This window comes from Sturnus vulgaris, chromosome 1, assembly GCF_052056855.1.
Source record: "Sturnus vulgaris isolate bStuVul1 chromosome 1, bStuVul1.hap1, whole genome shotgun sequence".
NCBI lineage: Eukaryota > Metazoa > Chordata > Aves > Passeriformes > Sturnidae > Sturnus > Sturnus vulgaris.
In genome coordinates this window covers 33,453,020-33,469,119 of record NC_142243.1, presented here as the reverse complement: position 1 = coordinate 33,469,119, position 16,100 = coordinate 33,453,020, and the positions used below count along the sequence as shown (strand labels likewise).

The following is a 16,100-nucleotide window of genomic DNA, read 5'->3' as shown; positions in this document are numbered from 1 at the left end:
GTGCAAAATCCATACCTCTTACCTTTCCAGGCACTGCGGCTCACCCTGCCACCGCTTTCAGCAGGCACGGGCGTGGACGGTCCTTCTCCATCCCCGGACTCGCCCACCCTCGGCCCTTTCTCGCCCTTGTGCTGCTGTGGAACAGCTGTCTGGAGATTGCCAGGTCGGGCTCACCCAACCAGGACCACTGCAGAATATAAAGTCTAAGAAATAATCTTTTGTTCTTCCTTAGGAAGATATCTGGGTTAGAGGCAGCGTTCCATTGCTCGTGGGTTTGAAATAAGAATCGAAGGACGGAGACACACACACATACACACACACACGGAGAATTAAAGAAAGGGGGGATGTCATGTCTACACCTTCGCGGGGCCAACCGCGAGTAGTTGTAATATGGATGTAATGATGGTTACAGTAGTGTTTCCTTTAGGGGTGTGGGGAGGGATGGGAGAGAGAGAAAAAAGACCTAAATTAAAGAGTTAATTATTTACTTTTTAAAATCAGGTATAAATTCGCCATATATCGTAAAGAAACAATCACTAAAAATAAAATTAGAAAAATTTAATTAGCTCCTGTTTTATTTATGACAACAGACTATGCGTTGCCATCTTTTTGGAGACAAATCATATACAAATACTAAAAGTGAATCGGCAAAAAAGTGTGAATTTCAGGATTTTAAAAGAAACAACTCCATAAAGGAAACTAACCTTCTGGCTTCTGGCTCACGAACTTTCTTCAGGAAATACCTGTGGAGAACGACAGTTTAGCAAATACCACACAACACTTAATTGAAACTTGGAGTTGTGCAATGTACTAACATTGGATGATTAAAATAACTCGATTGCATGTTCGTTTAAAAGTGACCAGTGAGGAGTTTAAACAGAAGCCAAACAATGTAAATATGGTAATTTTGTTGTTGTCTACTTTAAATGTCATGAGCTCTACTTTGTCGCCCAGTCGACGTATGCAAAGAATGGAGATTTGTTTGGACTTATTTTAAATATCTATAAATATATATATTTCCCTGCAGGAACCAAAGCGTGAAAAAAAAAATGCAATTTAAAAAGTAAAAAATAAAAAAAAATAGGAAAAAAAAGAAAATATTTAAAATTCTATATCAGTTTACAAAGGATACGGTGTTCTATCGTTAAGGTAATTTGCTGTCGAGAATATCTGAATGTATATTTCATACAAGAACGGTGTTTTACAAGACTTGTAAATATTAAAAAAAAAGAACCCATGACCTATTTTGTTCGAATGCTTTTTTTTTTTTTTTAACCCTACTTGGGTTTTTTTGTTGGTGTTTTTTTTTATTGTTCCTTTGGGGCTAAAGGGTGTGGGATTTCTTCACATGTGCAACAAAGTGGTGATAAGAATGTTTTTGATTAATAAATTTTACCAAATGGATGTAATTTCTTTGTCACAATTCACAACATGCAATATCTTTATATGACGTCACTGTTTTCAATATGTATCATCTATATGTATATACAGTTTTCTTTTAATATGCGAAAGTATTTGGTTGCATGTATACAGTGGAACAGCGCACAAGGAAAATAAAAAAAGAAAAAAAGGAAACTTTATATTTTTACTCTGGTGTTATGTTACTGCATGTTCTTTTATCCGATGTAACTCTGGGACCCGAAATTCCTCATGACCTTGTTCGATCGTTTTGGGGCGAATTACTCTTCTCTTGTGAACTTCGTCGTTAAATCTTCTACTCTGGAGTTAACAAGTGAGCCTAGGCTTGTTCGAGCATAGATTCAGGGCGTCACAGGAAAAGGAAAATTAAATGTGTTCATAGCTCGCTACGTGCTAGGCCTTCTGCTTATCCTGCCAGCACTGGATGGGCAAGGTCCTATGCTCAAGGGTTGGATGTGCCATTGCTGTTTGCTCCCCGCCACATATGTCCAGGAGAAATGTTTGTCAGTAGCATTTGGGACACGGTTTACAAGATGGCACCAAAGGGAAGGCTCGAGCCAGCTGATGGATGTGGCCAGAATTTGAGAGCCCTAAGAAAATTGTTGTCTTTGGGGAAAAAAATCCACACTGCGGTGTGATGGAAATGGACTGATTGAAATTGTCCTTGATCTCCAAGGCAGGGAGGGGGCGGACTGAGGCGGGCAGCAGGGGGAGGAGAGCTGGAAGGAGAAAGTTGGAGGGGGCAGGGGGGAGAAAAACCCCAAACTCCAAACAATAGCTGAGATGGGAATGTGTTTTGAAAAGAGTGTTTGAATCTTGAATGTTGACCCTAATCCTAATCAGGAGAAGAAAGTGGATTCTGTTTTTGCATTGTTTACTGGCTTTGAACTTCTGTATTGCTTGGACATCACCCATAACCTTGAGGTGAAGGACTTACTGACTTCAGGCCTTTGTTGACCACTGCCACCCAGCCGGACAACGTTTACCCAAAGGGAATGTTGAAAAGCGAGGGGGGAAAGAGAGAACTTTGTTTGTTTGTTTGTTTGTCTAGTATGCAAGGGGAAATGCCAGTTAAAAGGAGACACACAGAGGGACGGACGGACGGTGAGAGAGGGATAGAGAGACGGATGGAGAGCTGAATGGCAATGAAAGTTAAGCCTGCAAGCTTCCTTTCCTGGTTAAAAATTAACTGGTATTCAGAGCCAATCCCAGAGACAGTAAAAACATGGAGTTTCTGTGGTCGGGGTTTGGATTTCCTAGCCCAATAAAATCGCATCCTCTGTGTTGCTGTGACATTACGGCCATAAAAACTGTCCGTGACTTGTCCGCTCGCCTGTACCAAACGCATCACTATAAGGCAGCGGAGCTTCGTCCAGAGGTTTTTACACCGAGAGGTGAGCGACCATTGCTCTCCGCCGAAGTCTGTCCGTCCGCCCGCCCGCCCCACGTCCTGCTGCGGGGCCCTGGCGGACGGACGGACGGACGGACGGACGGACGTCGGCCGCGGTTTAGGGGCTGCTTTGCCACAAGATGGCGATCTTCAGATCAATGTCAAAGCCGCCCGGGGCAAGGGGAGCAGCCCTGCAAAGGAAAAAAAAAAAAAAAAAAAAAAAAAGAATCTTGGCCTTTGTTCACTTTGCATCCCGGGAGCCACACGGGTAATTATTGCACTTACCGGGCTCCGCTGTACAAAAAGCCGCTTGGGATGCCGGGGGAGGGGGGAGATGCTGGGGCTTCTCGGTGGAGTTAAAGCCTGTGGGCTTTGGGTTAGGAAATCCGCGAAGGTAAGTGTTTTATACATCTACCCGGCGTGGAGAGCGGCGAGGAGTATGCGGTGACCGGAATGGTACCCTGCTAAGTGGGGTGGCCCTTGCCCCCACCGCTGAGCACCGCGGAAAAGAACTGTAGGGAGGGGAAGGGATGCAGAAAGTTGGTGATTAGGATGCGAAATAATATAGAAAGGACTTTCTAAGTTGCAGCTGACCTTTTATTTTCTCTTCGTTTTGGCCAGCCGCGTGGAAAATCCACGTTATCTGGAAATATTTTTTTCAGGGTAACTTCTAGCTTTCTTCCACTTACAAAAAAAAATTAAAAAAAAAAATGGAAAAAAAAGTGTAGCATTGGAAATATTATGAAACTTGACATTTATGTGTGGAACAGTAGGTGTCTTCAATCAAATAGATCTATGGCAACACAGTCTGCAAATGACAGACAATTCTGACGATCTTATTAATCTTGAACTATAGTTTAGTTAGGGTCGTTTGCTAACTTTAAAGGGTAGTCTGCTTCCTTGCAGCTGGACACAGATTGTAGTAAACAACTTTTGACATACCTATGCTAAAAACTATTCATGTGATTGCATATTAAGTCAATGTTCGTGCAATACTAGATTTCGATTTCGATTCTTTCTTTCTTTCTTTCTTTCTTTCTTTCTTTCTTTCTTTCTTTCTTTCTTTCTTTCTTTTCTTTATCAGCACATGTGCTGTAAACAAACAATAGTCACTCATTCTCATGTGCTCAGGGCTGCTCTGGATTGTAGCTTTGAAACTCTATCCTCTCTACCAGTATCCCTAACTCCAGGTTACTTTTCATGCCCATAAAATTTTCACATGTTTTTCTTATGTCTCCATTTGAGAAGGGCGGGCGGGAAGGTGGTATTACATGGAGGAGATGCTGGTTTGGCTGCATATTTTAATACACGTGTTTCTTAGGACAGAGTTTTAAGTATCTGTCTGGAAAAATGAAAAATATTCTTTTATCCTTTCTCTTCTATGTATATAATGCCAGTTGCCTGCAGTATTTTTTTTTAATTGTGCTTCCAGGGAACTGTTGTAAGTGCAGTTAAAAGCACATGCTCAGTCGACAGAGAGCAGTTTCAGATGATTATTGGAACCTATCGATTTCATCAAAGATGCTCCATTAAAAGCTCAGGCATGTTGATCCCTTTTGACTTCCTCTCAGTAATGCCAGGACGCGAGAAGCCACGTGAGAAGCAGGGAGATTTGAGGGTCCCTTTGCAACATTTCATTTTACACCAGTCAAGTTAAACTCCGCATATTTGATCAAATATTTATTTTTCCCCTTGTTGTTTCCCTGTCCCATTCAATACTTGGCTGAATAAATCAAAGGGACCCCAGCAGCAGTTAAAGCGCCCTCTGGTTACGAATTGTTTACTGACGGCCGCGGTCATAGGATAATATTTTAAAAAAACAAGCTTGTTTCTTACAATAACTGTTTATTATTTCACATTATTTGGGTTTGCATGTTTTGGAGGGAAGAGGGGAAGCCAACTCAGTGTCTACGCTGTGTTTAATTAATCGTGTACTCAACTTCAGCTCACATACCACATCCAAACCCCTGGGAGGCTTTTTCATAAGCTCGTTGGGTTTGTGTTTTGTTGTCTTTTTTTTTGTCTTTTTTTTTGGGGTCACAGTCTTTTCATTAAATGCTCTGAAATCGAAACTTCTGGACAACGTGTGTGTCTGACAGCCAAGCTATACCACAACAACAGCAAAAAATATATTTGTATATGCATTCGGATCTTCTTAAAGGGAAGACAGCTCCAACAAGGGAGAAAGGCTACAATTTCAAATGCTTGATAGAGCTATGCGGCCCATCTCTCGCAATAGAAGGGGTACACTTAAAAGACAGACTTGGGTATGCAATATTTTCCCCTCAAATATATAACCCGATACCGTTGTTGCTTCTGCATGGTGTTTGGGGCTCTCTGGACAATAGAAAGCCCCGTTGTTCTCGTCAGTGCCGGAAAATGGCGAGGAAATAAAGCCCTAATGAATTGGTTTGGGTGTATTTTGTCCTGCCTCACACTAGCATTTGAAGCTCGTCAGAACTACTTGCAAAATATGTTCCTAATCCAAATGAGTAAAACGATACATGTATAATATAAAACATAGTTAGGAGAGCAAGCCTCCGGATGGCTGGAATAAAATTAAATCGCAGCCTAATTTTTAACAAGATAATCCGCCAAAACAAGCCAAACTCCCCAGCACCACCACCAGCGTGAAAGAATTTCTAGTAAAGATAAAATTAGTGGGGCCGTCATTTGTCACCTAACTTGGCACAGACGCAGTTCCTAAACCTCCTGTCTGAAATCCGCCTTCTTTGGAGCAAATCCAGGGGGGAAAAAAAGGAAAAAAAATAAAAAAGATGAATCTGGCACACACACACGTTCCAGGGAACTGACAGTTCCAATATTAAATAACTATAGTCTGATCGCATTAATTTTTGGAGCTTTATAAAATGAAGTCCACGGCTGTATTCTCAGATAGGCGGCGCATGCACTCCTGCACAGACTGCAAGGCCGTTTACGTTTTCACAAATTGCAGCTTGCCCGTGTCTACAAATAAAAGCATATTTTAATTAGCTCGCAAAATGCGTCTCTGGATTAACAGCGCTGATCTTTTGGGTTATACGGGCCAATAATAAAAAGATAAATCACGGTTTAACACGATACGTTTTGAGATTTCCAGTCAGAGTTTGCTTAGGCTGAGCTGTCGGTTTTTATTTATTCCCTTTTTGTTTTTAATTTTAGTTCAACCAATAAAACGGCTTAACGACGCTATTAATGCATCTATTATATTTTTCTTAGATCAATAAAATTTTATTTTGATATTATTGTCTATGTACGCCATGAATTTAGATTCTCCACGAAAACACCTACTCGCCGGCTTTGATATTTATCAGAATTTTATTTGCTCAGTTTTATAGACCCTCGGATAGCTTTACTTACAGAAGTAGAATTAAAAAGAAAGTAATTCTCGTCCCCTGGCGTCCACAATATTCTTTAAAATTTCTTTTAAATAGGGGTTAAGTTCCAAGGGACACATTGTTAAGCGCTAGTAATGCAGTAGCTACACTCAGCGCATGCCAAATTAGCTCAGTTTAGTCAGAATTGACCATTATCTTTTATAGTTACGAATCAAGTGAACATTATTAGTTTTACTTCGCTGGGTTTGATGATGCTGGTTACTATTTGCCTTGGCCTTGTTAGCGATTAAAGAAAGCGGAGATAATGCAACGCCGAGCTGAGTTCATGATCTAGACGGAGTCGGTGCCTTGACCATCAAACCGGCAGCGTTTACTGCGGTCAACACAACACCCCACGGCAGCTCCCGCGGGACCTGACACGGGGGTGGGGTAACCCACTGCTGCAAAACCTAAAAGGGGAGGCTAAAGAATACCTTCAAAAAATTCTCACCGGCCTCTGTGCCTTTTGTCTGATTCCCCTGCATTAGATCGCACATGGAGGAGAAGCCGTCTCTCATCGATGCATTTCCAGTCATTTTATTCCGGCTGACGAGGATTGCACCGTACTTTTTATAGTACTTTCCTTCACTTTAATCCAATTTTTAAAAGGGAGCTGCTTATTTTAAAAACAGCTTTGGAAGGATTTCAAGCGTTTCTCCTCGGTTCCGTACGGCTTTTAGATTTGCAATCCCTTTCTATTTAATTTGGCAAATGCAAAATAAACATACCGCAAGAGCGGACTTCCCCAGAGAAATTTTTATACCTGACTTGTGTAGAGAAATGCATTTGGAAGGCGGCACTGGGGCTCACGTTTCTTTTTATTTAGATCTGTATTTATGAAGCTAAGCCTATTGATAATAGCCTTCCTGTATACCAGCCAATAAACTAGTTCCTTATGTGGTATTAATTTCGTTAGTAATGATATGGCCCTCATAGGAATCTGATAAGGGTTCGTCCATCGCACATTAACACATCCGAAGTTAGTAGGATTGGGAAATTGCGAACAATGTTACAGGATGAAATGCGGGAAGGAAAAAAACCTCGAAGGGTTTCTATAGGCTAGGAGATCTACCCCTGTCACCGCATCCCACGGGCCGGTCCGAAGGAAATCGCGCTGTCATGCTCGCCCCACCACGCTGGAAAAATCAGGCGCCTTTCCACAGAGATTTTATGGATGTTTCAAAGTTACAGCATCCCCTGCCTGCCCTAGTGCTCCCCGGGGGCGCGAAGGGAGGCTGGGGAGGGCCCCATGGGAAGGGACACTGCCCTCCTGCCGCAAGGAGGGATTCCTCCAGGGAAATATCACGCTGCGGAAAAAAAGCTTTTTCCCGTGGCAGGCAAACACTGCGGGACAATACCACGTGAGTTTTGACAGATCCGTGGGGTGAGGGGAAAGAAGCGCTCTCTGGGTGTTTTCAAGGCCGAGGGTAGTGGCCGGGGAATTCGGGGCGCTGCGCCTGCCCCGGCATCACCCCTCCACGTAGGCAGCGGCTCCATCACCGCCGCCGGTGCCCTCCCGGACACGGCAGCCGGGTGTCCGGCAGCGGCTCTCGTCCCGGGCGGCGATGACGCCCGGTCGGCGGCCGCTCTCACCCGCCCGACCTGTCCCGCCGAGGGCTGCTTCACCAGGCGGCGTGCGGGCGAGAGGAGCGAGTGATGCACCTCAGTGATGGGCAGCGAGAGCTGGGCAGCCTCAGGCTCCCCTTGAACTAAAGTGCCCGTAGTTCCGCGGGCCAGGCAGTGAGGCGACTTCAAAATGGCATAAGCGAGAGATGATGGAAGTGAAAGCAAGTCATCATTAAGCATTTCATTACGAAATCTATCTCTCTGCCTGTGTCCCTGCCTGTCTGCTATCTGTCTGCTACCTCCGCCACAATTACATATTGACTGGACTGGGCTGTCTAGTATCTCGGTATTTATCTAGCTACTCTTATTTCTATTATTTAGTACATTGCTTAACGGAGACGATGCTTTTGAAGGCGAAAAGTGAAAAGACCCAAATGGAGCGGGAGGGAGGGGAGATATAAAAATGATCGTCCAAATATAAACACATCAATAAACACGGTGCACAGCATCCTGCGAGGATCCATTTGAACTGCTCGCGTCTGGATTCTTTCTGTGACATATGTCTGGGTTTATATTTTAAATGGTAATCAGACCTCAGGAAGAATCCAGCGTTAACTAAAGCATTAGAAGCTGCAACCGCACAATCAATCCTCCCAGAGTGGTATTGCTCCCTAAGAGATTCCTCAGCGCAGCGGCGAGCATTTTATCTCCAGGAAAATTAAGCCCAGCCTGGCGTCGTGGCGGTGATGTTAGACTGCAAGCAGCCCCCTTCCTCGGTAGTTTAACGCGGGAGGCACCAGGCCCCTTTACGGTTTCCAATGATCCGTGATAAACAATAACACGTCTTTTATTTCTTAAAAAAACGAGACAATCAAATAAAATGAGCAGAGGCTGAGCATAAAACACCGGGCGAGCCGTGGCTTTATTAATTTCGTGTGACACATAGGCTGCGTAGGGAGGTGAGCAGGCATTGCTGCTGGAAAGTCCAACCACGGGGAGAAAGGAGCGATAGTAAAAGCTTCATCTGGACACCGCTTCAGCCTAGGTATAATAAACATCAGGACCGCCGGGCTATTTTATAGCGGTGCGCGTGATAAGAGGGGAGCAAAACTTGGAGCCATTACCAGCTCAGCCCGCTTCTTCCCTTTCCCCTTCCTCTTCCCCTTCCCCCTTCCCTCTTTCCCGTTCCCCCTTCCCCTTCTTCTTCCCGGGAGCACGGCTCCCGCCTGGGCGCAGACGCTCGCCCATGTGGTGGAAGCGCGCGCGCCTGTGTGTATGGAAATCCATATTACACATTAATATACATCTATCTTCCAAATTCAGAGGTCGACCTGAGAGCAGCTCTGTGCATACGAAACCAGACGGGGAGGGGTTGCTGGGGAGGCCCGGGCTTCCATTGGCTGCGGGCGCCTGCCGTGGTGCGGGGGTATCTCTCATCATATTCAGCATGTTTTGCACAAGAAATGTCAGCCAGAAAGGGCTATCTGCTCCCTTCGCCAAATTATTCCACAACAATGTCATGCTCCGAGAGCCCGGCTGCAAACTCTTTTTTGGTAGACTCCCTGATCAGCTCGGGCAGAGGGGAAGCGGCGGGAGCAGGAGGCGGAGGCGGAGGCGGAGGCGGCTACTATCCCAACAGTGGTATCTACCTGCCACAGGCGTCCGATCTGTCCTACGGGCTGCAAAGCTGCGGACTTTTCCCCGTTCTGGGCAAACGCAATGAAGGTACTTCTCAAAGCATGGTCCCCAGCTCGCACTCCTACGTGTCAGGGATGGAAGTGTGGCTAGATCCCCCCCGGTCCTGTCGCATGGAAGAGCCGGACAGCCAGCAGGCCACATCGTGCTCCTTCGCTCCGAGCATTAAGGAGGAGAGCTCCTACTGCCTCTATGACTCAGAGAAATGCCCCAAGGGCTCGGCCGCCACAGACCTCGCTCCTTTCCCCCGGCTGAATGCCGAGGTCAGCCCAGCCAGCAGCGGCGGCGGGGTCCCCGTCCCGGGCTACTTCCGCCTCTCCCAGGCTTATGGCACTTCCAAGAACTACGGCGCGGGGCCAGCCGGGGCTGCCCCTTTCCCTCCGCAGCCCCCCGGCCGCTTCCAGACGCCTCCATCTTTGCCTCCCGTCCCGGACGCGGGGAGGAAGGAGGATGAGGAACGCTCCCCAAGCCCCTTGGCGTGCGTCTCCCAGAGGGAGGACGAGACTCAAGCTTCATCTTCCACCGCAGAGGAGCTCTCCCCAGCTCCGTCAGAGAGCAGCAAAGCTTCTCCCGAGAAAGAGCCTGTAGGTAAGCGAATGATGATGGTGATGGTGGTAGTGATGATTAAAGAGAAAAAAAAGGAAAAAAAAAAAAAAGAAAGAAAAAAATAGTCGTTGAGGATCATAGCGGCATTGAGATGCGAAAGGAGGATCCCAGCTGCCCCGCTGGGCTGCCAAGAAGCGCTGCTCAGACTGACCTTCTGAACTTTGTAATATTCGGGCATGGGGTTGCCGTAAAAATTAATGTCCATCCTATAGTTTAAAACCCTTAGAGCCTCCGCTATGGGCAACGTTAGCCTGCATGCTGCTAAAACATATAGAAAAACAAGATCAATCTCTCCCTCGTGATGTGAAGGTGCCTACCAGATAACAGAGATGTTTGTAAAGCATCCAAAATAAGCAATAGGCAGTGCCAATAAATAAACCTATTAACGCGGTAAGTTATATTTTACGATCCAGAATGCTTTTCTGAATAACAACGGCGCTGAAATGTGCCATCTATGAGCTGCTATCAAATTAGACTGATGAATGCACGGCGAATATCCTTCAGCATCTACACTAGATAACAGAGCTGTTATTTATATATTTCCTTATTTATTTCCCTTTCGTGTTCCCATGGTAAAAAAATAACTCCCCTTCCCCGGACGGCAGGCTTTTCAGGAGCTTCTCTCCGTCCGCCTTTCGGACGCCCTGTTATTCCTTTCAGGCGACCCGTTGGAAACTAGTATTTAGAGGGGAAAAAAAAGGGTCAGCGAAAAACTGCTAGTGAGCCAACCCCAAACCACTAACCGCTCTGAGCCATCAAGGGATTGGTGTTACCTCTTTCCCAGCCAGTTCCACTGATAGAAATCACCTCTAAACATTTTTTATTATTGTTATGACTGTATTTTTTTCTTCCCCGAAATGGTTGGAAAAGAGAAGGCCATGGCGAAACTCTCCGGAAAGGCAGGGGCTGAAGGCAGGGAGGCTCCGGCTCCCCAGCTCACCTTGTTTTCCACCTCCGTAGCACACTTACCAAGCCCAGATCCGGAGGCTTTGTTTTTTTGGAAGCAGGTGCCTGGGGGGAAGGAAATAAGACTGCAGGCCTTTCATCAAATGCCCCCAGTACCAGAATGGCTGACAGGGAGAGGATAGGAGCTCGTTTGGGAGGGTCGTAGATGAACTACAATCTAGGGCACGCTGCCCCACCAGAGGCTGTCCGGAGGTTTTTGAGCAGTGGCAGTTCTTACCCGGACATATCCAAAACCTTTGGGAAACCGTTTTGAAGCTCTCGGTTGCCTCAAGGATACCCCACATTCCAATTCTCTGCAGCTGGCGGAGTGAGCCCATCGCACACACAGACACAGGCACACGCACAGATGCTCCTTCCACCCTCTCCCCCACAGCTCTTTGCCTCCTACACCATGGTAATGTCCATTTTTTACTTTCTCAAAACTAGGCAATTCAAAAGGAGAAAATGCAGCAAACTGGCTCACGGCAAAAAGTGGCAGAAAGAAACGATGCCCCTATACCAAGCATCAAACTCTCGAGCTGGAAAAGGAGTTTCTATTCAATATGTACCTGACTCGTGAGCGTCGCCTAGAGATCAGCCGCACAGTCCACCTCACAGACAGACAAGTTAAAATCTGGTTTCAGAACCGCAGAATGAAACTGAAGAAAATGAACAGAGAGAATAGGATTCGGGAGCTCACAGCCAACTTTAATTTCTCTTGATGAACCCATAAACACATCTTTATGGTTTAAAGAGCCAGTATCATTTTCCTAGGCTGTATTCATCCGCACCTGTATGGATTAACGATTTTAGGCGCTCTCAATATGTCTTTAGCCTCTTAAGAGCTACTTTGGGGGGTGGGCGGACTAAAGTCACGCTAAAGCACAAAATGCCGTGTGTGAACCTCCCCTCTTCCTTCAGCCTTTCCCGGGGCCAATTTGTTCCTCTAAGCTTTGATACAGAAAAATACCATTTCAGAAGCTGCAAATATGTTTCCCCCTATCTCTCTCTCTGAAAAGTAAACAATCCTGGTTAAAGGTGCATTCTTTTAAAATATAAGTGCTGTAACTTGGACCGTACGTAGCTGCACAATGAAGAACTTAAGCGTTGCCATATTTCTATATACTGGGAGCTTTCCCCTTCTCTGTTTGTCTTTTTTTCCCCCTCCCCCTTTTTTCCTTCGAAAAGCGGGACTTAAAATAATGAAATGCAGGCATCCTTTAAAAGGATTTCACGGGAAGGGGTGTTAGGAGTGATTTTCTTTTTCTTTTTTTTTTCTCTTTTTTTTTTTTTTTTTTTTTTTTTTTTACACTTTACCTTAAAAGCCAATATTACAGCTTTAAATTTGGCCAGGAAAATGAAATATCTTCTCTTTAAAGGTATAAAAGAGTTCGTTGTACTCATGGACTAAATTATTACAGTTACCTCTGAATTTCTCTCGCTGGTTGTAGATATTTACTTAATGTAGTTTTGCTTAAATATGTGAATTTGGTGATTTTCTTTTGTGTCTATATATAACGTTACCATTGGTAACGCATGACAAGCACACAGAAATTCCCCCTTGATAAGAAAATAGTCACTTTTTTCCTCACTAATTTCACTGAAAAGTATATATATCCTGAACATCAGATGGACTTTCTGAGCCAGAGTCTGAGATTGCGAGGGAGAATATGTTCGTCTTCTTTTATACTGTGAAGTTACATGCATTAAAGAGTCAAACATATAGGTGAAAAAAATTAAAAAGATTTAAAAAAAAAAAAAAAAAAGAAGGGGAAAAGCTATAAATACAGATATGGATAAATGTCTATTATTATTAAAATGCCGATACTGTTTTAAGCAAATGCATTCTATCGTAATTATAAATGTTAGTTCTAGCTATATCTAGTTCTTACCTTAAATCAGAATAAATTAATATTGTAATGCTGCTGTGCGTGAAAAAGACGATGTTTATGTTCTCATAGAAGAATAAAAAAAAGTGGAATGAATCCTTTTAATTTTACCTCTTTTTGTGACTGTTTATCCTCAGGTTCTACTTTATGTCTTCGAGAACTTTTACAACAGGAATAGTTGCCTAAACCCCCTGCAATTACTTTAGGAATCTATTTAAATATTACCTAGACGGTCGTAATTTGTCTGGGCCATATAGCGATGGTGCTCTAAGGTTTGTCGGCTTTTGTTCAGTTTTATGACTTGCTAGTATATCTGGATTGTTGCTGTCTTGAACGAGTGGTTTCAGTTGACCGAGGAACTGCATAGACTGAGGAAGCAGATTACTATTTCTTGAGGGTAGGGAAACGATATATTCTATTTTTTTTCTTTTTTTTTTTTTCTTTTTTCTCTTTTCTTTTTTTTTGGTTAATCGAACACCTACAAGTGTGCGGAGATCTTTAACTCCAGAGGACGTTGACAAAATTCTAGCTTTATCTCAGGGCTGAGAAGAAATCGTAAAGGTGAGCTCATGGGGAGGGGTGGGGGGACCCCAGCCTCGCCTCCCTGCCAGCGGGCCCCTCCAGACAAGGCTATTCCCTACCTGGCTGCATGTGGAAGAGCTTATTTCACATAGGCTGCCTTTCCTTTTTTTTTTTTTTTTTTCACCTTTTTTTTTTTTTTTTTTTTTTTTTTTCCTTCTGCATCCTCTCTTCCTTGCTGCACGTTTAGCTAATAGGGTCTTGCACAAAGGGAAGGCAAAAGGAAGGCTGGAAGAGAAGAGTCAGCTAATGCTTCCTTGCAAGGGTATATGTATGCCGGGAGGAGGGGGGGGGGACAGACTTTGAACCCGGGCTTCTTGGGAGCCGTTAGCTTTTCGTGATGTAACATTGTCGTGCACGGCCCTTTTTTCCCCGATTACATCTGCATGGAAAGGCGAAAGCTGCCCGCGCGCGTGTGTGTGGGTGGTTGTTATTATATTTTACTCTTGTTTTCATTAACCCACCCGAGGCTGGCCGGGGGGCGCGGAGGGGCGCCGGTGGGGTGGGCGGGAGGGCGAGAGGGATGTTTTAGTCACGTTTCTGGTTTTATTTTCGTAGCGGGATCCTTGCGTTAAGGACCACGGCAATGGGGAAAGTAATAATTAGCGCCTGAGAACTGCTCTGTGGTTTAGGTAGTTTCATGTTGTTGGGGCTCCACCTTTCTCTCTACAGCACGAAACTGCCTTAATTACTTCAGTTGATATCATCACCAGGTATGCTTGGTGCGAGGGTCCTTTCTACTCGAAGAAATCTTAGCGCTGAAGTGAACTGTAGGCGTCAAGTCCCAATGCCATTGTTTCCCATCTGCAGCGGAGCCTCCTTTGATTCCTCAGATAAACACGGCAGCCGAGGGGGGAAGCTTGACAAGTTCTTCAAGGTTAGCTAGCTCCTAAGCGAGTCCCTGCCTGCTTGCGGGTTTTTAATATATCTCGTTGGCTGCATTCAAGGTCAGGTGCGTTTTTGCATTCCGCTCGGCGTGGGTCGAGCTCCGGGGGCCGGGGGGAGGTGGGTGGCTGTTTAATTTTTCAATCTGGATTTATTAAAAACCAAGAGCCCTGAAAGCGTGCCTGGGGGAGGGGGTGGGGATAGATCAAATCTGCCTGCCCCGCTCCAGGCGTCATCAAAAACAAGGGCCCGGAGCGCAGCGCCCGCGGCCGGACGGACTCACTGACGGCTCTCGGCCCCCGTGGTGGGGTGGCTGGTGCCGCGGGAGCCTGGCTCTCGGCTCCGCCCGCTCCGTGCCTCCGCCGTCGGGCCCGCTACGCCGGGGCTGCCCGGGGGCGCCGGCAGCCCCGCGGCCCGCAAGGCCTCGGTTACGATCACGATTGCGGTGCGGGCTCTCCGCGGCGGCGGAACGGGCAACAGCGACCTCTCCGGGCCCGCTGCCGTCGCCGCCACCGCCGCCTTTTGTGTTCGCAGCGCGACCGCGGGCAATGGGCGGGCTCCCGCCGGGCCCTCCGCCAGCAGCCAGCGCCGGCGCGGCCGCGGAGCGGGGCACCTTTCGCGGAGGAAAGGAGGGAGGGGAAACGGACAGAAAACTCACTCGTTGCTCATTTATTTCTATTTATTTTTTAGCGGTCGTGATTATTTTTGCCTTAAAAAAATAACAATAGTAAAATCTAAAAAGTTTTTCGAAACTTCAGCCTGGGCTGCAGGAGCTCAGATGAGTTTGGATAGCGGATTTCAGCCATCCTCTGAAAAGCAGCTGTCCCCTGTCGGGGCAGGAGCAGAGCTCTGCATTGCAGTCAAATTGAAGTGCTTGTCTTTGCCTCTACACACAAGGTCTGCAGGGTCTGTGTACATTTCGGGGAGTATATTTACAGTGCCTGTGTCTGTGTGTGCCTGTATGGCGTCTTTTGCCTCTGCCCTTTTGATTCCCTTTTTAAAAGCCTCATCCTGATTTTTTGACTGCTTCCTCTAAATTCTGAATCATTTTTTCTATTCACTGTGCCAAAATCCCTCCGTGGCTTCGTACCACCACTGGTTCCGTGAGAGAGGTCTGCAGTGGCAGGAAACCCTGGGGAAAGGCGATCCTGAACTTCCCGTTCAGGAGAGATCGCCAGCACCCGCGAATTCCTGCCCCGCGCCCGCGTATGCTCCGAGCCTCCGTGGTGCGTGGCTAATGAAGCAGCGCTTGCAGATGCCCCCTCGCTTAAAAACTGACGGGATCCCTTCTGATGCAGCCAGGGGTCGGAGCTAGCGGAATGAGAGCTCTGCTAGTTCGGTTATGTTGGGATGGAGGACAGAGAGTACTTTTATTCGGACACGATCGCTCCAGTAGTGCTTCGTTCCTGTGAATTCTAGTTTCATATAGCATTTTGATGTCAATGTCTGTTTCTGCCCTGTTTGAGGTCTTTTGCCCCCGAAGATGTAAGTCACTAAAACCTTAAGTCATTTGCAAAGTAAATTGACGAAGCGAAATCGACTTCGTGGCTCGTATGAAAAATGTACTTTGGGTGAAAATGGATCTAAAACGGCGATAAAAGAGTCGAATATCCCAGCGTTATTAGCAGCAACGTGATCGCGTGGAAAATGTCTAATTATTTGCTGTATTTCTCCTCTTACTTTCTGTACAACCTCTCCTGCCTCTTGGATACTGGCAGTGAACAAATGCGGAATTTTACAGGGGAAATA

The 16,100-nt window shown here is 45.9% G+C and overlaps 1 protein-coding gene across 1 annotated transcript; it reads left to right on the top strand.

Moving 5' to 3' along the window:
* Positions 1-9,215: 9,215 nt before the first annotated feature.
* On the top strand, positions 9,216-11,720 carry HOXA10 (homeobox A10). Its single transcript, XM_014893671.2, has 2 exons — positions 9,216-10,035; positions 11,446-11,720. Exons 1-2 carry the CDS (start codon positions 9,216-9,218, stop codon positions 11,718-11,720), a joined length of 1,095 nt encoding a protein of 364 aa, XP_014749157.1.
* The last annotated feature ends 4,380 nt before the right edge of the window (positions 11,721-16,100 follow it).